Source organism: Quercus robur, chromosome 4 (genome assembly GCF_932294415.1).
Source record: "Quercus robur chromosome 4, dhQueRobu3.1, whole genome shotgun sequence".
NCBI lineage: Eukaryota > Viridiplantae > Streptophyta > Magnoliopsida > Fagales > Fagaceae > Quercus > Quercus robur.
The window spans coordinates 32,905,307-32,929,887 of record NC_065537.1 but is presented as its reverse complement, the minus strand read 5'-3'; the positions used below and the strand labels follow the sequence as shown (position 1 = coordinate 32,929,887).

The 24,581-nt window shown below is 37.0% G+C and overlaps 1 protein-coding gene and 1 long non-coding RNA gene across 2 annotated transcripts; one reads left to right on the top strand and one right to left on the bottom strand.

Annotated features, from left to right (window-relative positions):
- Nucleotides 1-1,726: 1,726 nt before the first annotated feature.
- On the bottom strand, nucleotides 1,727-5,220 carry LOC126724427 (uncharacterized). Its single transcript, XR_007654980.1, has 3 exons — nucleotides 5,043-5,220; nucleotides 2,044-2,101; nucleotides 1,727-1,808 (listed from the first exon to the last, which is right to left on the bottom strand). It is a non-coding gene; the product is annotated as an uncharacterized LOC126724427 (long non-coding RNA).
- Nucleotides 5,221-22,707: 17,487 nt separating this feature from the next.
- LOC126721761 (uncharacterized) lies at nucleotides 22,708-24,433 on the top strand. Its single transcript, XM_050424824.1, has 3 exons — nucleotides 22,708-23,007; nucleotides 24,053-24,226; nucleotides 24,316-24,433. The coding sequence occupies exons 1-3, from the start codon at nucleotides 22,862-22,864 to the stop codon at nucleotides 24,431-24,433; spliced, it is 438 nt and encodes a 145-aa protein (XP_050280781.1). The 5' UTR covers nucleotides 22,708-22,861.
- Nucleotides 24,434-24,581: the final 148 nt, after the last annotated feature.

Below are 24,581 nucleotides of genomic sequence, written 5' to 3'. Positions count from 1 at the left end.
TTAAGGCCTCATCATATTGTTTTAAGAGTTCGGGTGGAGCAATGTTGTCAATCTCAACTCCTAGTACTGCAATGGGAACCTTAACACCTGAAATCAATCACCAAATACCAGTTAACTATGACACAAAATTGTTAATTTTTTTTTTCTATTTTCTAGTAAGAGTACAAGTACAAGTACAAGGAAGAAATTAAAGCCCATGAATCTTATTTTATGTTTTGACTCCTTTTCCTATTTGGTTTCGGAGTTATTAAATCCTTTTTGTTTGTTATTATTAAAACTAGACATTATAGGAAGGTTAATTCTTTGTTATATAACACTCATTGTAGCACACACACCTTTGAAATCATGTTTTGAAAACATAATTTCAGTTAAAATTGTGAATGGTGAAATAAAGTTTTAAAAACACAATTTCACAATTTTAACTGAAAATAGGATTTCAGATGGCATGGCATTGTGTGTCCCGTACACAGTGTATAACTATCACCACTCTTCTAGGAATAGGTTTTTTGGAGTCCTAGTCCTTCTAGGAAAGGATTAACAATAGCCTATATAAAGGCTTTATTTTAGTCAATAATATTCATGGTGAGATTGATTCTGGTAAAATTCCAGCAGCTTATTTTAAGATTTGTGGGAATGATTGCCTTCTCCTACCCCAAGTGTGATTGCTTAGGAAAGCCTAGGTATGATTGACTAGTGTTTTATTTATCTTATTTTTTGTTCTATTCCCTGTCTCAGCCCCAAACAGCCATCAAGATATAATCTTTTCTAATCTAAAACCCACCCTCAAACATCAATCCTTATTTAAGAACCCTTTAAGAACTCGTCAAGAAATCTATTGCAGTGCTGAATTCCCACTTGTTGGGCCCCCACTTAATAAGGAGAAGTTTAGGCCCAAAAGTGAGAGGGAGTGTTAGATTTATGGTTAAGTGATTAAACTTACCATTTCTTAATAGTTTAAACTTTTGGGACAATCGGAAATTTAACAGACTTAATAGAGAAGAATAGAGAACAGCCTGCAACATTCTTTCTCAAGAAATTGTTATCTCTATGTCTAATAAAATTTCATGCAAGTTGCACTTGTCTGTGATGATATGATGACCAACTTTAGAACATTGTAAGGTATTAGCATTTTGAGAACAATTGTTCTCTCTCCCCATTTGGGTAGTCCTCATATTCAAACAAGCTATTGAATCCAAGAATTAGGATGTAATTAATCTTCTATGTTTCATTACTTTATGATATTTGTTTACCAACAAAATAAGTTATTCTCTTCTAACAATTTGGAGAAGGGATTCATTCTAATACATATATTATTTTTCAAAAGGCTAAAGAAAAACAAATATCAAGAAAAGGAAAAAAAAAAAAAAAAATCTTATAACCAATTACCAAATAAACACTAGAATTTCTACCCAGAGAATCAATTTTGAAAACTTGGAAGAAAGAAACTTGGAAATTCTCCAAACCATTTAAATTCAAGGTACTTTCACCAATCTTGGTCATTGTAAGATGTTAAGGGATTCAAAATTTTTGGAATGTAAGCAAGAAAAATTGAAAGAAATATACCAATATATCATGATAGCCTAAATTATACCTCACTTGCCCACCAAAATTAAAAATTACTAGCTTCACATCATTCGAAACTCCAAGATCTTTCCTCACCTGCATTGCAAGGAAATGTTTGATAGCAAGCATAATACATTAATTCATAAACATTGAATTTTTGAGAGTTCTAAATCACACCTCTTCTCTAGATTTGTGTAATCTCGTCATGACAAGGGGTACATCAATAACACCATAAAATGCAGGCACTAAAAAATGAAAAGGAATATTCAAATACCAACTAGAATAAATACCCTACAACTTATTCATTGCCAAAAGAGCAAAGGCAGGTATGTATAGAGCCACAGACAAACATAAAGACAAAAATACAACCTGAAGATCATAATCCTTATAATCAGATTAGCAACCAAGAGTAAAGAAAAAAAAATTACTTAAATATTAACTTTAAAGAAAACAACCACTAATGTGCTTCAACAAACATACTTGGGCTGTACCCAGGTAGACGGATTACAAACTCGCTATGGGAATAATCTTCAGCAATCTGCATAAGACCATTTAGGTTTGGCACAGCAATATCAGTTATTTCATCTGCAATATTAAATTAAGAAAAGAAAAAAGTGCAAGTATAAGATTGAGGGCATGCATACACACATTGACCTATATATGAGTTAGGTTCAAGTTACACCACTTAACGACCTTACATGAGATTGATGCTTTGTCAATCCACCATGAGATCACATGTTCTATCCATGCTTATCATGCATGCCACATTTAACACCAATTAGATCTAATGACTATCCAACCTGTAAATTCGCGTATTCAATTTATTATAAAAATAAATAAATAAATAACAGTAGGTGGTGTAATTATCTTAATATAGATGAGATGGTTCTTAATCTCCAATCGTCTTATATTGACAAGTATTATGGGTTTAGGGAAGACATAATCCTACAATGGGTTTGACAAAATATGGAGCTGATAAAAAAGAGTAGGTGGTAAACATTAACCAAAAGTTATATTAGGTATAACTTCAACCTATGTGTGTACATATATACTCAAATAATTAGCACATAGCCGCATTTGGTGAATCAAATTAGTGAGAAAAACACAATATAGAATACAGTAGAAAAAGTTACCCACCAGGGAAATCAACTAGTTTCAGAGAATGAACATAAAGATAATGATAAAAATTCCTATACAATTGCCTCAATGTCAACGTTAATACAAATATGTTTGGTAATGTGTTGTTATTGAATTATTGGAGAAATTAAGTGTTAGGTGTAAAAAAAAAAAAAAAAACCAAAGAACTCAGTTTTACTATACTTAATCATATATGAAAATGCATTTTACAATACAATCACATGGGTGACAAAAGTAGACTTAATGTGATGTAATGGTACCAAAATCAGATAAGGAAGCTTATCTAAGTCTACAAAAAAATTCACTCAGAGAATAGAGGTCTTTGCTACCCAAAATTTGTGATTTCACCATATCAAAGTTGGAAGGCAAGTCAAGAGAAATAGGGCAACATTCATATAGGTCTCTCTGTTTTTGCATTGTGCAAACATCAGAGGAGATGGGCAGGTAAAGTTGAGTTCTTCATATATACAATTAAATTTTGCATAATAATCTTCTAAAGGGAAAATATTTAGACCAAGGGAGAAATAATTTTGATGGAGATCATAAATATGTCTAAGATTATTGTAAGCCTGTTCCCACTCAAGTTTGGTAGTTAGCCAAGAAAAACCATACTACAATTTAACTTAGAGTCCGTATAGTTCCAGAAGAACTCCTAAGCTATGCATCTTCTACTCCCTAATCATCATATTTAGGATCCATAGAAGGGAATATCATCAATAAGAAAGTGAAATTTTTTTCTTCTGATCTCAACAATTTGAACCATTGAGCATAATTACTCCCACTAAGGTGAATGGAGGTAATAGAGAGCATATTAGGAGACAACATATAATCAGGATGGATATTATCTATTGACCCCATAGTAACTCTTGTCAAATCAAACATATAAACGAAACTAAAAAGGTGTAGGCTCTCTAATCAACAACAAAAAAACTTGACCTACCAGAACAATAAACTAAAAGAGGGCATGCTAATTGACAAAAATAATAGTAAATAAACTTTGCAATTTTACATTGGCAGATTTTAGGACCCACATGAACTGTACCACCAGTCCAATACTAGGAACAATGTTTTTTTTTTTTTTTTTTTTTTAGGTAATACAATTTTTTTTGAAAAAATGAACATCATGTTCATGATGATGAACACTTTGGACATGAAGAAAATACAAAAAGCACAACAGCTAACAAATTGCAGAAGGCTATAATTGAAATACATTGTGTAAGACCCCAAATACGAGCCCACTGAAATAAAGTACCAAAAAGAAGTTGTTTTAAAAGATTTAAGTATCTCTCATTATCTTCAAAGATACGGTCATTTCGTTCTTGCCAAACTAACCAGAATAGACAACCTAGTATCATATTCCAGATAGTTAATTGATGCTTACCAAACCAATTCTCCCAAACAACCAAAAAAAAAAAGAGAATTAACCGTCTTCGGCATTACCCAAAGGACTCCAAGCACATGAAAAACTTCACACCACAAAGCATAAGCCAACTTATAGTGACGTAAGAGATGGTCCACAGATTCCCCATCACACCAACACATGCAATACCAATTAACAAGGGATTGACCTCTCGTAACAAGATTATCAATGGTAAGTATCCCATCCTTGGCAGCTGTCCAATGTTATTAGGAAAGCAGAAAAGGAGAAACACTCAACAATTCTACACAGGCAAATTTCAGCCTTGGGTAAAACTCTATCACCAGTCTAACACTAGGACCAGTTATTAGCGTAGAACATATCCCAAAGACTGGCCAAGTAATATATTCTCACTTCAAAATTAATATTCCTTCCCTTGACGAACCATGACAATCACATTCCCTAGACACTAGTCATAGATAGTCAAGTGCCAAACTCCCACTCCCTTTGATTGGCTAGGGAACCATATGACCTCCCAATAAACAAGTACCACTTAAAATCATCTAAGAACCTACCCAAAAGGAAGTCTTTGTGTTTTATTTTATATGTACAAAAAGACATAGGCATAGTAAAGATAGACATAAAGTTGGTGAACTCGATTGAGAACTCTTACTTCAGTTACAAACTGAATGCTTGGTGCCTTTTGTTTTATTAGTTAGCATGCTAAAATGGGTGTCTAGTTTCCCCTTCAACCAACTTCAAAAAAAATTTGTTGCATTGTTAAAGGAAATATATAATTTAATGAAAAACACGAAGGTGGGAAGCAAGATAACAAAATATCTGCAATCCAAAGATCTTCTGATTCATCTAGAAAAATCCCTTGTCTATAATATATTGTTCTTAATATCACTTAAATGGAAATTACTTGTGCTCTGAACAACTCAGATGCATATTACTTTTAGATGCAAAAAATATTGAAGGTTACCTGCTGAAGGACTGATCGATAGTGAGATCCAGCCACCATCACATATTCCGCATAGATAAAATCCCAACTGCCCAGGTTTCAAAAGGAGTAAAAAAAGGTTGAAATTGGGGTTTAAGACATACTGCAAGAATTCTATAGACTTAATAAATCAAAATTAAGAGAGGAGAAGAGCTCCAAATGTAAGAATATATAAACAGAGCCTTGGTCAAACAACAAACGGAAAAAATATTATTACTAGTAAAAATCAAGCATCATCATTCCAAAATAATAATAATAAATTAAAATAAAAATCATTACTAAAATCAGTCATTTGGTTCTTCCCCTTGCGCAACTGCATCTTATTCCAACATTAACCTATAGTCTTTGATAAATAATACCAGGGTTTTGTAAAATGTCCTTCATTTGAGAAAGTATGCATCCAAAGCTACAACTTTCATATCACTTTTCTTGACAAGTCCATTATTGTTTTATGGTTTAAACATGTATGTTCAATCAGTTTCCTCCCAAGAAAGTAGAAACATTATCATATAATTAACACCTTATATCTAATTCTCAAAACAAATGAGAAATCTCTAGGGTCCACAAAAACCTGATTACACAAAATATGTAACATTATTTTGATAAAGGATAATTTTGTACTTCAAAATATTAGGGGAAAATTTTTGAACAAAAAAATCTTGGCCATAATACAGGGAAATACAGATATTATCGCATAAGAACAATGTTGAAATTGTTATAAAATTTCAATGCAATTACCAAATACACTATTATAATGTAATTTTTGGTGAAATATTGTCCAGATGTATCGCCAATATTTAACTAATACCAACATGCCACAATACATCACCAGTATTTAAATTCTAAAACATTAGGTCAGATTTCAAAGCTGCATTTGAAGATTACAAGCATCTTCTATGTAAGTCTTAAATTTTGTTTTTGTAGCAAAGATCATATAAATAGAAGAATTTACAGCTTCAGATTAGAAGTTTCAGTCATACGAACAACAGTGCAAGCAAGTTCCCTGAAGTTGGTGACGCAAACAGAACGAATTCCAGCATCTGCAGCTGCTCGGCATGCAATAGGAACAACATGTGAAATCTGCTTTATAAAAATGTTAGCATGACTGAAGGCCATTCATAATGATGGAAAGATCAAGGTGTAATTTGTGTAGACACAACCCAAAAAAAAAAAAAAAAAAAAAAATTGATCTCATTTTGATTCCTTATCTCACATTTCAGAAAATCCAACCTCATAAATAAAAATCCAAAAAAGAAACAGTTCAAGAACCACTAAGTCAGCCTTGATAGAGTTCAGCCACTGAACTTCGGTTGCTAAAACTGATGGCCGGGGTAGTACTGACATTTGGGAATACTTGATCACATTAAATGAGTCAATAAAAAAAGTCAACCAACAAAAGAAAAGTTATGGTAATATAGCCAGCAAATCAAGTGATAAAAAATTAAATATAAAAGGAAACAATACCAATGCCAAGTATGGACATGGGAATGATCACTGATGTTCCATTAACATGAAATCAACAATAATTTTAAGAGAAAAGTTTAGCAATTGCTAACTAAGTCTGAAATTTACATCATACCATTTCCAAGGAGGCAATAGGATCAACTGTCAAAGCATCTGCTTGAACTGCTCCACAGTTTAACACAACCTGCTATCACTCAAAATGCCTTATTATTACTATTGCAAGAACACAATTCAGACACAATTTCACACAGCTAACATAACATAAATTGCCTACTCATTTATACGTTATAATGATTATGGTTAAATCCATTCATATAATTCTTTTAGGCCTACATTATATTAAAGATAATAGTCTAAACTAAGAGTTAAGAATTTTCTCTTATTTTTATTAAATAGAGAGTACTCACTTGTTTCTTGTGGAAGTTGCAGCATTAAATAATTTAAAACTCTTTTCACTACTGACTAAGAGGATGTTTAAATGTGTTGTGTACATGAACTCGATGTCTGTGCATACATGAACAAAACAATCCTAGGTTCATAAGAGTTATTTTTGTTTGAAGCAATGTGACCTGTGATAATTTTATTGTTGCTTGGCAAGAAGTTGTTCAAGTTGTGGTTGTTATAGTAATTTTTCTTGTTATTATTGAGAATGCTAGCCTTTGCATCTAGTTTCTTTTACTTTCCCCTATTTAGGTTGTTTATTTTCCATCTAACTTTTCCTGGTTCAGAGGCAACAATAGGCTGTTCGCATGGGAAGCCTTTCATTACTAGACAAATGTATCAAGTGCATTGCATCCTTTTATTTTTCTCTCGTTGTTACTTTTTTTTTTTTTTTTTTTTTCTTTTTGGGGATGATATTTTAATTTCCGTTGATAACCGCTTTATTTTTGTTTTTTGGGATCAATAACTACAATCATATATACAAAGGTTATGGCATATTGCATCTCATCACCATAGTTCTATCATGTGTAGGATCTGGGGCCACTGAAATGCCGCGGTCGTAATGACGAGTTCCGAAAATGACGCCGGATAGTGGTGGATGATCGTATCGTCGACATTGTCAAGAGAGTTGGATTAGAGGGGCTGTATAGGACCCCATGTAGAGAGATTGATCATAACTTGATAACGGCCTTCGTTGAGTGATGGTGGCCTGAAACCCACACCTTCGACCTGCCACATGGTGAGACAACGATCACATTACAAGATGTGGAGGTTCTTTTGGGGATTCCAATCGATGGTGAGGCAATTGTTGGAACAACTGACTTGACATGGGCTACTGAATGTCAGAGTATGCTTGGAATTGCTACTAATGGTAATGTGCTTAAAGGACAAAGGATCCAAATTAAGAAGCTACTAGAAAAAATTGACGAAGGGTTGCCCGATGGTGCAGCAGAGGTGGTTGTGCATCAATATGCATGGTGTTATATCCTAGCACTCCTGGCAGACATAATTTTCACCAACAAGTTTGGCGATAGGGTGCATACGATGTGGTTGCAGATGTTGAGGGACCTTCGCAATCCACCTCAGTACAGTTGGGGGAGCGCTTGCCTTGCATGGTTGTACAGAGAGTTATGCAGGGCAACCGACAGAGGTGCTAGTTAGATTGGTGGGGCCTTGTTGCTGGTTCAGTATTGGGCATGGGTCAGATTCCTTTTTTTGTGCCCAAGGATGGACCTCCCACCAGATGGTGCATATGGCCACCATTTGCACCTTCTCCACTGTCCATTAAATAAGTCTCTTCCTTGACTGATTCTCTCTATTGGAAATAGATCCATAATTTTAAACACATTGTTAGACATAGAAAATAAAATTTTAACCTTGATATTCTTAAAATTTTGACTCATTAATAGGATTTTTATTTATTTTTTTATATATCGTGTAAGGTTGAATTTATTCAACCATCTAATTGGCTTTATTCCGTGTCAAATTTGCTTGTAATTCAGCATTTAGTAACCTTGTATTTAGGTGGGTTTGATGTAAGGGTAGTGAGTGAGATAGAGTGAAGATTGCTCAAGAGTGTGCAAGAAAACAGAGACTCGCGGCTTGGCCTCGCGGGTGACTCGCGGCTGCAAGCCGCCAGATGCAGCACACGTGCCAAGCATGCTGGAAGGTGAACAGTCATGCAAGCTGGAGCACTACAGGACAAAACAGGACAACTGGCCATACGGTTATCTCGCGATTGGATCTCGCGACTTAGTCAAGCCGCGAGTTCAAGCCGCAATCCACCCCTGTTTTGTAAAACCTGACGTTTCACATTCCTCTCACACTCCAGTATAAATACCCCTTTTACCCACGATTGTAAGAGAGCTTCCAGAGAGAATTTTGAGAGATAAACCCTAAAGAAAAACAAGATTGATTCACCCACAATCTATACATTAGAGTCTCTTCAAATTCCTCAACTCTCTTCCTCTCCATTGTCAAATCCTTGAGAGGCATTATACCAAACCTGGTTCTCACCATTATCATTACTGTGAGAAAGCTGTTTGGATTTCTGGGAAGCAGTTAGGAAGGAACCAATCTTCATTGGTTGATGCTACGGTCTAGTAGCGGAATCCGGGAAGCTAGAAAAGAAAAAAGGTTCGGCGCAACCTCGTTGGAGTAAGAAGCTTGGAGGGCTTAGGTGCACTGGGTAGATTAGGCTTGGAGGGTCTATTGCTGTCCATGTATCCCAACTGTATTTTCTAGTGGATTGTTTACCGCTTGGAGGGCGGCGGAGAGGTTTTACGCCGAGGGCTTCGGTTTCCTCTTCGATAACACATCGCGTGTTGTCTTTGTGTTTGCATCTTCCTTCCTCTCTATCTTTGCCTTTTCATTATCTGCTATGGATTGTGTTTTAATTTGGTTTAGATAGTTTTTACCAATTCCATATTATAGCTTATGTTAAGTTTCCGCACACTTGTTGTTTGACATATTGCTTGAATTGGTTAAGTTGTAATTTGGGGGTCTAAATGTTCAAAGAGTGTTTATACACGTTTTTGAACTTTCAATTGGTATCAGAGCGGGTACACTTGTTGTGGTTTTATTACCTAAGTGTGATCCTAGACCCCTATGTTATGATAGCTGTTATGGAAAATACCATGCTGAATTGTAGTTTAAGTATTTGTGAAAATGACTCTATGCATATGTCTGAAGGGTGTTTTACTAATAATCTCGTAGAGTTGTTAAAAACTAAGAAACATGCTAGAGTATTTGTTCACATGCTGGAATATCTTGAGAATTAGAATCATGTCTTACACAGTAGCATATCTGAATCTAAATCATTGATTAAGAAATATAAAAGAAAGAATAGAATGTTGTGTGAGATGATTGAGAGTTTGAAAATGAAAAGTCAATCTGAAAGAAGCATGAAAACTGATGATGAGTTTGTGTTTGAAGGTCAAGAATGTTTGTCACATGTGAACCTATTTGTGCATACCTCATTGAAGGTGTTCAATGCATGTTTGTGGTATCTTGACAGTGGGTGTTCTCGCCATATGACAGGGGATAAGTCACTGTTTAAGACACTCAAAGAAAAGGTTGGTGACTATGTGACCTTTGGTGATGGAAGCCATGCTCAAGTCCTAGGCAAAGGAACCATTGAGATACCTGGTTTCCGCTATTGAAAGATGTGCTGTACATAAAAGGGCTGAAGGCAAATCTGCTGAGCATCACTCAAATTTGTGATGATAATTTCCTGGTACAATTCTCTAAGAAGGGATGCTTGATCATCAATGAAGATGGGATTCAGGTTTTGGAGGGAAATCGGACTACAGATAATTGTTATGGAATAGTTCCCACGGCACCCATATCGTGTAGAAGTGCTCGTATGGATATGTTGGAGCTGTGGCATCACAGATTTGGGCATGCCAACTTCAAAAAAGTAGCAAAAGTGTCCAAACTTGAAGCAGTTGAGGGACTTCCTAAGTTTGGAAAGGTGAAGAAGACCGTTTGTGGTGCATGTCAAATGGGGAAGCAAACAAAGGCAAGTCATCATAAGGTGAATGTGATTGCCACTTCTCGGTGTTTGGAGTTACTTCATGTTGATCTAATGGGGCCTACCAGAACTGACAGCCTAGGGGGGAAGAGATACATTATGGTCATTGTGGATGACTACTCAAGATACACTTAGGTTGAATTCCTTAGAGAAAAATCAGAAGCATGTGAGAGGTTGGAGATTCTGTGCAAGAAACTACAAAACGAAAAAGGGGCCCCTATTGCCAAAATTAGAAGTGATCATGGGAGGGAATTTGAGAATGCAAGATTCGAGTCCTTCTGTGAAAAGAATGGAATCAAAAGAGAATTCTCAGCCCCCAAAACTCCACAACAAAATGGAGTGGTAGAGAGAAAAAATCGTGTGATTCAGGAGATGGCAAGAGTCATGTTGCTTAACAAGCAAATACCTCAAAAATTTTGGGGAGAAGCTGTCAACACCTCGTGTCACATTGGCAATAGAATTTTTTTCCAAGTTGGTACAAAGAAGACCGCCTATGAGATTTGGAATGGGAAGAAGCCTAGAGTGAAGCATTTCTGGGTGTTTGGAAGTAAATGCTATATCCTAAATGATCGGGAGAATCTTGGGAAGTTTGATGCGAGAAGTGATGAGGGTATTTTTCTTGGGTACTCTACTTCGAGTCGAGCGTATAGAGTGTTTAACCAGAGAACAAAGACTGTGATGGAGTCCATAAATGTCAAGATTCATGATGCCTTATCTAAGGTGGAGATGATTGATGATGTAGAAGGGCCAAGCACCAAAGAGCCCGATGTTGAGGTAGAAGCTTTGGATATTGAAGGTGAAGAACCTATACCAGAAGTAGAATCGACTCCCATCAACCCAAGAATGGGAACGAGATCGATGTCTAGAACATCAAGTCCTCTTACTCCTCCGGAAGTTCATCCTCCTATCTCTCGAAGTAATGAAGTCTCCACATCAAAGAAGCCATCTTCAAGAGTTATTAAGAACCATCCGGAAAGCAACATCATAGGATCTCTAGATGAAGGTCTTCGCCTCAGAAAAGGAAACATTCTGTTAGCCAATCATGTAACATATCACTGCTATCTTGCACAATTTGAACCAAAAAGGGTTGAAGAGGCTCTTCAAGATGAGAATTGGGTTGAGTCAATGCATGAAGAGCTGAATCAGTTTGTGAGGAATGATGTGTGGGAACTTGCTCCAAGGCCTGAAAACGTTCATGTTATAGGCACAAAATGGATTTTTAAAAACAAAACTGATGAAGATGGAGAGATAATTCGAAACAAATCTCGGTTAGTAGCTCAAGGATACACTCAAGTAGAAGGAGTAGATTTTGATGAATCTTTCGCTCCTGTGGCAAGACCCGAATCCATTCGAATCCTCATGTCCATTGCATGCACTTTGAATTTCAAACTCTATCAAATGGATGTAAAGTGCGCATTTCTGAATGGATATCTAAATGAAGAGGTGTTTGTTGAGCAACCAAAAGGATTTGAGGACCCTCACTTTCCAGATCATGTATTAAGATTGAAGAAAGCCCTTTATGGCTTAAAACAAGCGCCTAAAGCCTGGTACGATCGTCTTACACATTACCTTCTAGATAGAGGATTCAAAAGAGGGTATGCCGACCGAACTCTGTTCGTCAAAAATGATGAAGATTATCTCCTTGTGGCACAAGTCTATGTTGATGACATAGTGTTTGGAGCAACCATCGAAGATCGTGCTACTGAATTTTCTGAGGAGATGAAGAAGGAATTTGAGATGAGTATGGTGAGGGAACTCACATTTTTCTTGGGTCTTTAAGTCAAACAACAGAAGGAGGGTATATTTGTATCTCAAGAGAAGTATGCTAGAAACATTGTCAAGAAGTTTGGACTAGACTCCAAAAAACATGCCTCCACTCCCATGAGCTCATCCACTAAACTGAATGTTGATTCTTCTGGAGTAGAAGTAAGTCCTACATTATATAGGAGCATCATAGGGAGTTTGCTCTATCTTACAGCCAGTAGACCGGACATTGCATTCAGTGTTGGAGTTTGTGCCAGATACCAAGCTAATCCGAAGGAATCTCACCTGACTGCTGCTAAGCGAATCATTCGATATGTGAATGGTACTTCAAACTATGGTCTGTGGTATTCAAAAGACTCAAATGCTTGTCTTGCTGGGTATTCAGATGCTGATTAGGCTGGCAGTGTAGACGATCGGAAAAGTACTTCAGGCGGCTGTTTCTACCTTGGTAACAATCTTGTCTCGTGGATGAGCAAGAAACAGAATTTCGTGTCTCTATCTACTGTTGAAGCAGAATACATCGCTGTTGGAAGTTGCTGCACTCAACTTCTTTGGATGAAGAAATTACTTCATGACTATGGAATTCCTCAAGAAACGATGTGTGTCTTTTGTGACAACACCAGTGCCATCAATCTTTCCAAGAATCCTGTCCAGCATTCAAAATCTAAACACATAGAGATACGTTACCATTTCATTCGGGATCTGGTAGAGGAAAGAGTTGTGTGTCTTGAGTTCATACACATCGACAATCAAAAGGCGGACATCTTCACCAAACCTCTCGATGGTCCACGGTTTGAATCACTCCGTAAGACCATTGGTGTTGGTACAATTCCTTGACTCTCTTGTGTGTTGTGTGCTGCACATATTTATTATATGATAAGCTTGTTTGTGTTGGGGCACACACTACTTTGTTAGCTCTTTGTGCAGCATGTTTATTGTTTGTTTGTCCATTTGTGAATACTATTGCTTCTTCCTATGTTTGTTCAATTTTTTTTTCTTCTTTTATGTCAAAAATCCAAAAATCACATAAAAATTAGAAAATCAAAAAGTTTGATTGACATTGTTGAGTTTTTGTCTCAAAACTTGTTTTGCCTTGTACCTTTGTGCTAATGGCTTTGTGCATTTTCGAGCATTGCTTGTTTCTTTGCACTCATATCTCTGTGGGAGAAATCTTGAAATCTATGTGATTGTTGTAAATAGATCTTCAAACTTGTCATGAATGATTAGTGAATGGTTATGTTGATCTTGAGACATGCATAGACTTGTGTCTATATATCTTCCCACTCTTTATTTTTGTTTTGCTAAAAAAAGCTCACCAAATGTAAATCTCCAAATGAAAAGAGATATTGAGCTACAAAAGCCTGTCGCACATTCTAGTATTCGACTAGGAAAAAGGGTAAGTGACCTTATATTAAAGTGAATGTTTATTCAAAAAGCCAAAAGCTTGTTCTTTAAAGTGAAATGTCATATATCACTCTCACAATGAGAGATGATTGTCTCAAAAGATCAAAATGATCAAATGTTATGTTTGAAAGTGGAGTCAAATGTAAAGCTCCAAGATATGTTATCAAGTTTTGTGGGAGGTCATATATACATATTTCTATAATTGAGATGGGTCACATGATCTAGTGCTAATTGTGTATGCCTTGGTTGAATTGATCATTGAAATTTCACATTAGACTGAGGACTATCTCATTGTTGATATCCACACACAACACACAAGTTTATGTTCAATAAATGCCATATTTATTTGTGTGATTGTACTTGATGAAATGTGTTTTCACATGCTCAATCTTTGTTAATTCAAGTACAAATTTTTTTTTTTTGAGTGTTTTAGGTGTTTTTGGAAAGTATTTTGTTTGAAAAATCTGAAAATTTCAAAAATCCAGTTTTGCCCTGTTTTGGCGGCTCAGTTGCGGGTGTGTCAAGTCGCGAGCCTCAGTCGCGTCTTCGCAGATCATTTTTGGCGACTTGTTCGTGAGTGGAAGGTCCAGTCGCGAGGTTTACTCAGAGATTTTCGTGGCTCAGCTCGCGACTCATTCGCAGGTAGACCTTCCAGTTGCGAAAAACACTTAGAAAAATTTTCAAACTTTTGTCCTTGAGTGTTTTGGCGGCTTGATCTGGCGACTTTTTGGCGACTCATTTCAGTCGCGAAAAACGCGTGTTTTGGAAATATAGGGGCAGTTTTTAAACTTTTTGTTTTCCCTCGATCATTTTGTGACTGTTCATTGTCTCTCTCATCTGCTCTTACCCATTCACACCGTGCCTCCATTTTCGATCTCCATTTTTGCCTCTTTTCAGCTCAAAATCATCGAGTAACAGGTATGGTTTTTCTGTCTTGAACTCTATTCTACTTGTTGTTGTGGTTTTCCCTCTAGATTATTCGCATTTGATTGTGATTTTGAGATGGGTATTTAGCTCAGCTATTACTCTTTGTCCATGCTTAGCTTATGCAAGCTTTTGTTTCTGTTTTGAGCTATTTTAAATTGTTGGTTTTGTTCTTCATCATGTGCTTAGCTAGGGTTTGCTATTTGTTGGTTTCTCATCTTGTCTGATCCGCTGTTGATGTGTTGATTCAAAATGATCCTGTGTTGAATGTGTGTTTTTTTTTCCTCAGCTGATTGTGTGGTTTTATTTTGACCCTCTCTACTGTGTAGTTCAATTTGGGCGATTTGTGTCCCTCATTGCTATTTTCTGGTCATTTCCATCCAGCGGGTTTCTTCATTATCCCTAAATTACCACTAACCCACTGCTAATAAAGTCTGTTGGATTGTGTTCTGTCATTTCCTTTGTTCATAATACAGACTAGACATGTCACCATTCAAGAAAGCAGCTGTGAAAGGAGGTAGTTCCAAAGGGAAGGAACCCGTCATTGATGTTGATGATTACCCACCTCAAACAAAAGAGACTCGCTCTTCATCAAAGAGATTCGATCCCAACAAGTTCAGATCCTATGCAGCCTATCAGTCTTATGAGAATTATTTTCAAAATGCTACACCATTACTAGAAAGAACTATGGATCGGTCCTCACTTTATGACACTGACATTCCGAAATGGTTCGCTCACAAGGACTGGAATTACCTTCTCTCTGATCTGGATGACGCGTATGAAGATTTGGTAAAAGAATTTTATGCCAACGCAATTGTGGAAGAAGATGAACTTAAGTGCTGGGTTCGGAAAAAGAGCTTTTCTGTCTCTCCTGCATATCTGGCAGAAATCCTTCACATCAACAGACCAATATTCCGACATTCACCGGTTTATGATGATCTGTGTCCTGATGAGGAGCTTCTCAAAGAAAGTCTTGGTCAAGACTTGGAGTTCTCACCCAATGGAAAATCCATCAGTGTTTCCTCTCTTCCTCCAAAACTGAGAGTGCTTACAATTGTGATGTTTCACAATTTGTACCCTTTATCAAGCACTGGGTATATGAACCTCGGACGTGCTTTGTTTCTTCATGATCTAATCTCTGATGTGGAAATAGACATCTATGCTCATATCTTTCATGTTCTGCGCAAAACGGTTCTTCGAACTGAGTCTCGGACATGCATTCCTTTCTGCTGTCTCATTTCACGGATCTTGAAGCTCAAGGGAATTTATCCAACGGCAGATGAATCTCCTCTCTCAAAACCAAGTCCAATCAACATGCGTACATTCAATGCAAGCATTGGACATAGTCAGAAGAAAGCCAAACCAGAAACTTATGCATCTCACAGTGGCTCTCATTTCAGCACTCTCTCCCTTGATGAGAAACTTGATCGCATTGTATCCTCTGTCCACGAGTTGAATACGAAGATGTCCGGACTCATAGCTACTCTACACCATCACAGCACTCGATGGGATATGAAGTTTATGTCTCTTCAAACTCAATTGGATCAAATTCAGAGAAAGCTGGAAAGGGATGAATAGCCTATTCCATGACAAAAAGGGGGAGTGATAGGCCTGATCAGAGGGGGAGGATATTACCTAAGGGGGAGTGTCTTTACATTCTTCTTCAGTTTAAGTTGATATATTGTGTTTTTTAAACTGTTATGTGATTTGTACCCATGTGCTTTTGTAAGCTTTTAGGGTTAATGTTTTATGTATAGTTTGTAGGCTTTATGGTATGTACCTTACTTAATGCAGCCTTTATGCTATGTTGAAATCAGTACTTTGATCTAAATGTCTTGCATTTTGATTTATGTACTGTCACTCTTGTGCCCTTGTAGGATTGTTCCTAGATGCATATACCTTGTATATTATGCATTGATTGAGTGTTATTCATACAAGTATCTTGCTTTGTGCTTGTTAACTTATATGTCCTTGTGTTCATTCCAAGTGTGAATGAGCACTGTGATCACTACCTTGTGATGTTCACTTGGTTGATCAAGCCATGGTTTGTTTCTTAACTCTATCTTTGCTTGATCTCATATTGCCTGTTTCATATGCATTTCATGATTTTCTACTTAACAATAATCATGGTGTATTGTTGTGTTTCAGGAGTCTTATGTTCATATGATTCAAGTGCTTCACAGCTTCTAGAGTTAGGTGTGAGTGAGTTTTGTTCAACTGTTCCCAACTCACATGTTAAGTCTAGAGTCTGTTTTAGGGTTTTGTCATGGAATAGCCAAAGGGGGAGATTGTAAGGTTGAATTTATTCAACCATCTAATTGGCTTTATTCCGTGCCAAATTTACTTGTAATTCAGCATTTAGTAACCCTGTATTTAGGTGGGTTTGATGTAAGGGTAGTGAGTGAGATAGAGTGAAGATTGCTCAAGAGTGTGCAAGAAAACAGAGACTCGCGGCTTGGCCTCGCGGGTGACTCGCGGCTGCAAGCCGTTAGACGCAGCACACGTGCCAAGCATGCTGGAAGGTGAACAGTCATGCAAGCTGGAGCACTACAGGACAAAACAGGACAACTGGCCATACGGTTATCTCGCGACTGGATCTCGCGACTTAGTTAAGCCGCGAGTTCAAGCCGCGAGCCACCCCTGTTTTGTAAAACCTGATGTTTCACATTCCTCTCACACTCCAGTATAAATACCCCTGTTACCCACGATTGTAAGAGAGCTTCCAGAGAGAATTTTGATAGATAAACCCTAAAGAAAAACAAGATTGATTCACCCACAATCTATACATTAGAGTCTCTTCAAATTCCTCAACTCTCTTCCTCTCCATTGTCAAATCCTTGAGAGGCATTATACCAAACCTGGTTCTCACCATTATCATTACTGTGAGAAAGCTGTTTGGATTTCTGGGAAGCAGTTAGGAAGGAACCAATCTTCATTGGTTGATGCTACGGTCTAGTAGCGGAATCCGGGAAGTTAGAAAAGAAAAAGGTTCGGCGCAACCTCGTTGGAGCAAGAAGCTTGGAGGGCTTAGGTGCACTGGGTAGATTAGGCTTGGAGGGTCTATTGCTGTCCATGTATCCCAATTGTATTTTCTAGTGGATTGTTTACCGCTTGGAGGGCGGCGGAGAGGTTTTACGCCGAGGGCTTCGGTTTCCTCTTCGATAACACATCGCGCGTTGTCTTTGTGTTTGCATCTTCCTTCCTCTCTATCTTTGCCTTTTCATTATCTGCTGTGGATTGTGTTTTAATTTGGCTTAGATAGTTTTTACCAATTCCATATTATAGCTTATGTTAAGTTTCCGCACACTTGCTGTTTGACATATTGTTTGAATTGGTTAAGTTGTAATTTGGGGGTCTAAACGTTCAAAGAGTGTTTATACACGTTTTTGAACTTTCATATCGTTTTACAACCACTAAGGTCATATGTTATGATTGATGTATAATATAAGTGTTATTAATTTCTAGCTCCACCACTAATCATATGTTTAGATAATCATTTATTAGTATAAACTTTGTGGTATGTACTGTTTAATTTTCGATTGCCCATCATTTATTGTTGTTGATTACTTCAAATTCTCAATTCCAAGTATTGACTCCCTCTTTTGTAATTGTAAGACCGTGTGGGTCGTGAGCACCTTGAATAGCCCCGCTGAAATCTGTCTGGTCTGGTACCGTCAGCTTTTAGATTGTATGCATCCGAAGCAGGTACCGAAATTGTGTTTCTTCTATTGTTTATGACTATTGTATTTATAAATGTAAAAGAGCTCAGAGATATGGAACATTGCATAATGTGCTGCCCTTTTATTTGACTATTTCAGGTGGTGTGGCAACCATATAAAGCTGAATTAGCCCGCCCGCCTACGTTCTGTGTTGCCGGAAGAAATGTATGGATGGCGAGGGTACCGCTTGTATGTTTCTAGCTAGTAGAGAAACATACACTAGACCGTGTTGTTCGTCAGTTCGGGATGGTACAAGAAATCCCCCCAAATGTTGATACTGACGAAGCCCTTCATGCCATAGATCTGAGGGGGAAGATGGAGGTGAATTGGAGGGACAAACATTATGGCCATATCCAAGTATGGAATAGTCGAGCACGATCTCTATGTCATGGAGCACGACTAGAGGGTGATATGTCTCCTGCTCATCCATACTTCGATTGGTACGATAGGGTGACTTGGAGGTTCGTCGACCACACTTCGGCTTCACTTCTTATTATGGTAATTGCTTCGACCTTTCTTTTCAATTTTTGTTGCATATCAGGAACTTGAGTATGATGTACTAATTGTATTTATTTAGTTTCAGGTTGCCAGTCACAAGCAGCTGTTGAGACGTTATACAGTAGGCAGTCTTGAGTACAAGCATATTTCAATTGTACTTAAGACAGTGGAACGCCTTCACCGTATAACTGCCCAACTTCCGTTGGAAAAGATCAATGGGGCAAATCTAGAAGCACCAGAAGATACTGGACGACCAAGCACGAGCTCAACTCGTGCCAGCCATAGCCATGGTCAACGTGCTGCATCCCATCAGGTTGTCAGTAACCCGGATCCCCCTCCACCCCTACGTGCATCTCTTGCCCTAGAGTTCCCTCCACCTCCACATGCATCTTCTTCCCCAGAGATCCCTCCATGTATTGCTCATGCAGTTTCTGACCTAGAGATCTCTCTACCCACTACTCATGCATCTTTTCACCCCGAGATCCCTTCACACACTCCACATACATTTTTTGACCCCGGTCATCTTTCATTTACTCCGCCATCCTTTGATCTCGGCCCTAATTTCAGTCAAACCCCTCCTGTCATACATACTTAATCCCCCTCGTACAGCATTGGTCATATAGACCATGTACCACCCCATAGTCACTCCATGTCATTCATGCCCACTCCTAGACTGCATATAGATCCCATGACTACGGGCCTCACTCACATTTCATTTGCTACACCATCCTCCCCCGCAGTTGTAGGATCTTCAGTTGTTGGGAGTCAAGCAAAACAGCCAGCTGTGCATGTTGAGAATGAGCAGGTTGTTGGGTTACAGTCACCCCCACAAGGTCGACCTAAACGCACAACAAAAGCACCTCCTTGTGGGACAGGTGGTCACAAAGCAGGACACAAGGCTGGCCCCACGGTATGACAAGTCATTTAATGTAATGAATATTGAGTAACTACTGTTACGGTTGGAATTGGAATTCATGTAATCCATTGTTTGGTTGTAACTCCATCTTTGCAGCAACGCGAGAAGCCTCACCAAGGAGATGCAGTACCCCATCCCCCACATACCAGACACTATACGAGACAACATAAGCGTAAAATGCATTAGGATCAACACCCCATCTGAATGTGTATGTGAATTTTGCTATTGGGTTTTCAATTTGTTTATTTTAGGCTATATGTAATATATTGGATGACTTGGGTATGTTGTGCCATAATTTGGGTAAGTTGGATTATAGGTAATTGGGTATGTTGTGCCATAATTTGGATCTAGGAATATGAATTGGGTGGTTTAGCTGATGGGTTTAGTAAAATTTGAACATCCATTTTGTGATAAAGTTTAGTTTGTGTTTGTATAATTTGGTGATGAGTGTGTTTGTTCAATAAGAAAGGGGTTGGGGAGAGGTTGTGGTTTCCTAAGTTTAGAATTCTTTTCTTTATCATATATTTTTAGGCAAGCAAAGGTTTTTTTTTTTTTTTTTTTTTTTGACTTATATCATCATCTAATTGCCTTCTTATGATCACAGATATGCCAGAGAAGATATACATTATCTATTGTATATATATGATTTAATGAGAATCAAGCTGTATGCAATGCCTAAAGAGGCTGAAAATATTGATGCTACGTTAGTAGAGGTAATTCCTCTTGCACCATTACCATCTTTTACAGATTTTATGGGATTGTGGGTTTTTTCCCCCTCTAGTGATTTTTACACTGCGTTCTTGTGATATTGTGTGTTATATTTCATATATGATTTAATGAGAATCAAGTTTTTTATATGCCTATGTATAATGGAAATTTTGTTGCTACTTTAGGAGAGATATAGTCTTCATGGACCATTAGCACCAACTCCGAACTCATCTAGAAAATAAATTGGGCCCTATGTTGTAATATACTTGTTGGTTGGATTTTAGGGAAGTTCCTTGGGATTATGTATCTCATTGAAGTCTGTGATTGGATTTTTCATAATATACATCTGTTTGTTCCTTGGGTCATGTGATTATGATTATGATTTAATTGTTAGATAAAATATAAAGACTTGGGAATTAGGTTCAAATTGTTACTAACAGTTCTTTGAGTCATTGTAGGCAGCCTTTGCTCATCTACTTTATGATATTTGATATCTGAAATTTTTTGAGCTCTTTGAGCTTAGAAATTGATGTCTGCTTATTACAAATTTAATCCTATTATCTTTTCTTCGTTATAATCTTGTTTTGTTGCTTAAATCTGAATTGAGCAAACTAGAATTCCAAAGTGAAATCTAGAAAAATCAGAAATTCAAACTTTGAAAATAAAATCTGAGACTCCACGGGGTACCTCTGTGAGTGGTGATTGTAATTATCCCCTTTTAAAGTAAATTGTAGAGATTGATGCTTATGGAGATCCAATTTATACATATAAACCCATTTAAAATGTTGTCAGTTAAATTCCCATAATATGTATAAAATGGCTTTATACTATTGATTTTATAATATATTGCTTCACATCACTTGCAAGTCTTATAAATTTTGCCATGCATAATAAAACAGTAAATGCCTAAATGGTGTTTACCATATTTCTAAAATTTTAGAAGCAAGAAATTGTGTAAAAATTTTTCTATGCTTGTGTATCTTGTTGAATCATGTATGCAACTGTCCATATTTGTAGGTATATGCGGATTTATTTTGGGTCACTTTATTGAACAATTTTTATTATTAGGAAAACATCCCAAATGCAACAGTAGAGAGGGTGAAGGTGGGCATGCTTGGGGGTGTTGAATCTGCGCTTGGGTTACCAAAAGAATCACTTATGAACTGACACCTTATAACAGTATGATAGAATGGGCAGTGAAATAGATCAATTGTGTAAGATTTGCAATATACTTGGTATGCTGAAGAAGCCCACTATGAAGTTCTATTTTTATATAATGTTGTTTCTGCCACTGTTTTTAATATTTTAAATTATTCTTTTTCAAATTCCAAGGCCCACTAAGTTATAATGAATAACAATGTCCTTTCTCTTATGAAAGAGGCAGAAGCACATTACCAGGAGTTTGAGGAAGACCGTTTGGTACGTTTGATGCCCTTTTCAAAGATATAGTGGTAAGTGATTTTAATGATGATTTTAAATATATAGTGGTTAAATTTCATCGGAAGGGCATCAAACGTACCAGACGGTTTTTCTCAAGCTCCTAATAATGTGCCTCTGCCTCTTTGATAAGCGAAAGGACCTTGTTATTCATTATAACAAATAACAAAATAAAATGTGGGCCTTCTAATTTGAAAAAGTATAAGTTAAAATATAAACAGTTGTAGAAACAACATTATATGAATGTGATTAGGTTTTTGACCACAGTGAGCACAAGTGTGCACCGAATGTGAGGTTGAGGGAGGAGGACGAGAAACTCTTTGAAATGAATTATGTTGAGTTCATTCGGAGGGATATTGAGGGTAGTGATCTTCATACTATGATGAGAATTGTGTGTGAGCTTCTTAAAGGGATTGCGACCAATTATAAGCAACAGGTCACCGAGACAGTTTCTGCACAGATTCAGCATTTGTTAACTTCGTTTGCTGCAAACCCAGTTACGAATTGGAAGGATAAGGACTGTGCCATATACTTAGTTGTCTCCCTTGCTACTAAGAAGGCTGGGGGTAGTTTGGTCCCGACAGATCTTGTTGATGTTCAGAGTTTTTCTGCTTCAGTTATTGTGCCGGAGTTGAAGGGTCAGGATGTGAATGGGTTTCCGATGCTTAAGGCAGGTGCACTAAAATTCTTTACAATGTTCAGGAATCAAATATCAAAGGATGTTATAGTTCAGATTTTCCAAGGTTTGGTTTGGTTCCTTGTTGCGGAATCAAATTTAGTTCATTCTTATGCTGCAACTTGTATTGAGAAACTGTTGCTGGCCAAGGATGAGGTGGGAAGATCTAGGTATACTGCACATGACGTTGCTCCATATTTTTGTTGAGCTGATGACCAACCTATTTAATGCCTTCAAATTTCCAGAGTCCGAGGAGAATCAATAAATAATGAAGTGTATCATGCGGGTTCTTGGGGTAGCAGAAATACACCTATTGTGATGCGTGTTATTCTTGCATCAATCCGTGGGACTGTGATGGAGCTTGGAAATACACCTATTGTGACTTCTAGGCTAGTGATGCAACTCTTGGCTGGGTCCAAGTTCATTGAAGTGGACAACAGTTTTTGCGAGGATCATGCCCTCTTGTAAGTTTTGAGAAATTTTTGTGAAATAATTACATGAAAACCCCCAAAGTTTGACCTCGCTGTTTAAACCTTAAATTTTCAATTGCACCAATTCCTACCTTATGCCATTAAATTTTTGCAATTTTGATCATTACTATGTCTCATTAAACTAAAAATAAAAGAAATTCATGTAATCTGTGTTTACAACCTATTTAGACTTCAAGTTTGCTTCATATGAATATTTGATTCTATTCTACGACCAAAATATGTATCGAAGCAACTTTAAAAAACCTTAATAAAGAGACACATTTCAATAAAGAAACCATTTTCTTGTGAGTGGTTTTCTGGCACTAAAATACTTTCGCCTTTCGGTGTTTATGTTTCAGATTTTTTAGTGTCCTGATAATTTTCAAGGCTAGTTCACTTGAGTTTCCATTACTTTTAGTTAATAGTGACTCACTGAGGAGGCAAAGGAAACAATTTAGGAAGTAACTTGTGTTTATAAGGGACTTGACACTTGATTCTCACTCACATTAAACTTTCATGTAAACACTTTAACTAACTTGCGTTTCTCTTTTTAATAAATATTCATATGAGTTATAAAATCTAAAAATTCTGACTAACTTGGTTGAAAATTTTTATTTTCTTGGCTCTGAACTCATTTTGTTTCATATGAAGCTAATTACCTATGAATTCTGATTTTAACCATATAGGTATATAAGATGCGAATTTTTTGATACTTATTAAAAAAAAAAAAAAAAAAGATGGGAATTCTTTGGTGATCAGGGACCTTTCCTTTAAGTTCTGGGTACATGTGCATGAATCTAGTGGTAACCAATTCTATTCAAAATCTTGTAACTACATTTGATGAGTTAACTGCTTCATACACAATTACACAGTCGATTCTTTTGCCTTGGTTTGATTAATGACTCTTTTAATTTTATTACCTTACTACAATGTTTCACCCTTTGTTTCTTCAATGTCTTCTCTAATGGGGCTTTGATTTTGTTGTAATGTCATTGCTTTTCCTTGTCTAATTGGTCACTTTGCACTTTTGCCTCCTTAGGGAAAGAGACACCGACAAAGACGGGAAGGTTAACTTTAAAGAATTTTTTCATGGGCTTTTTGACATGGTGAGGAACTATGATGAAGAAGGTCACCATTCTTCACATCAATTTGATGATTCAATGGAGGCCCCAGCAAAAAAATTGTTTGCTCAGCTTGACAAAGATGGTGATGGGTATTGATCAAAGATATATTTCTCATATAAATAATGTTCTTTGAATGATATATTCTATTATTTACTTGTATTGGAATTTTCTTTCACAGATACTTGTCAGATGTAGAACTAGTACCTGTTATAGGGAACATGCTACTATTCATCAAAATGTTATGGAACACATGCTGCTGTGGTGCATTTGTTGGTCACAGCACTGATGGATGCTAGAGGTCTGTAAGGGAAATTGTTTCTATGGGTTTGGGTGGTCAGTGTTGGGTGTATTGATGGTGAAGGTTAACTAGTTTTGGAATGCAAAAGTGTTAATAATTACTGGGTCATCGTGGAAGGTTTTAGTAATGGAGGCAAAGTTGGTTTC

Excerpts from the sequence above, each read along its gene's own strand:
- LOC126721761 (XM_050424824.1), top strand. The coding sequence starts at position 22,862 with ATGCGTGTTATTCTTGCATCAATCCGTGGGACTGTGATGGAGCTTGGA. Across the intron at positions 23,008-24,052 it reads TGCGAGGATCATGCCCTCTT|GGAAAGAGACACCGACAAAG; the intron begins GTAAGTTTTGAG and ends TTGCCTCCTTAG. Across the intron at positions 24,227-24,315 it reads CTTGACAAAGATGGTGATGG|ATACTTGTCAGATGTAGAAC; the intron begins GTATTGATCAAA and ends TTTCTTTCACAG.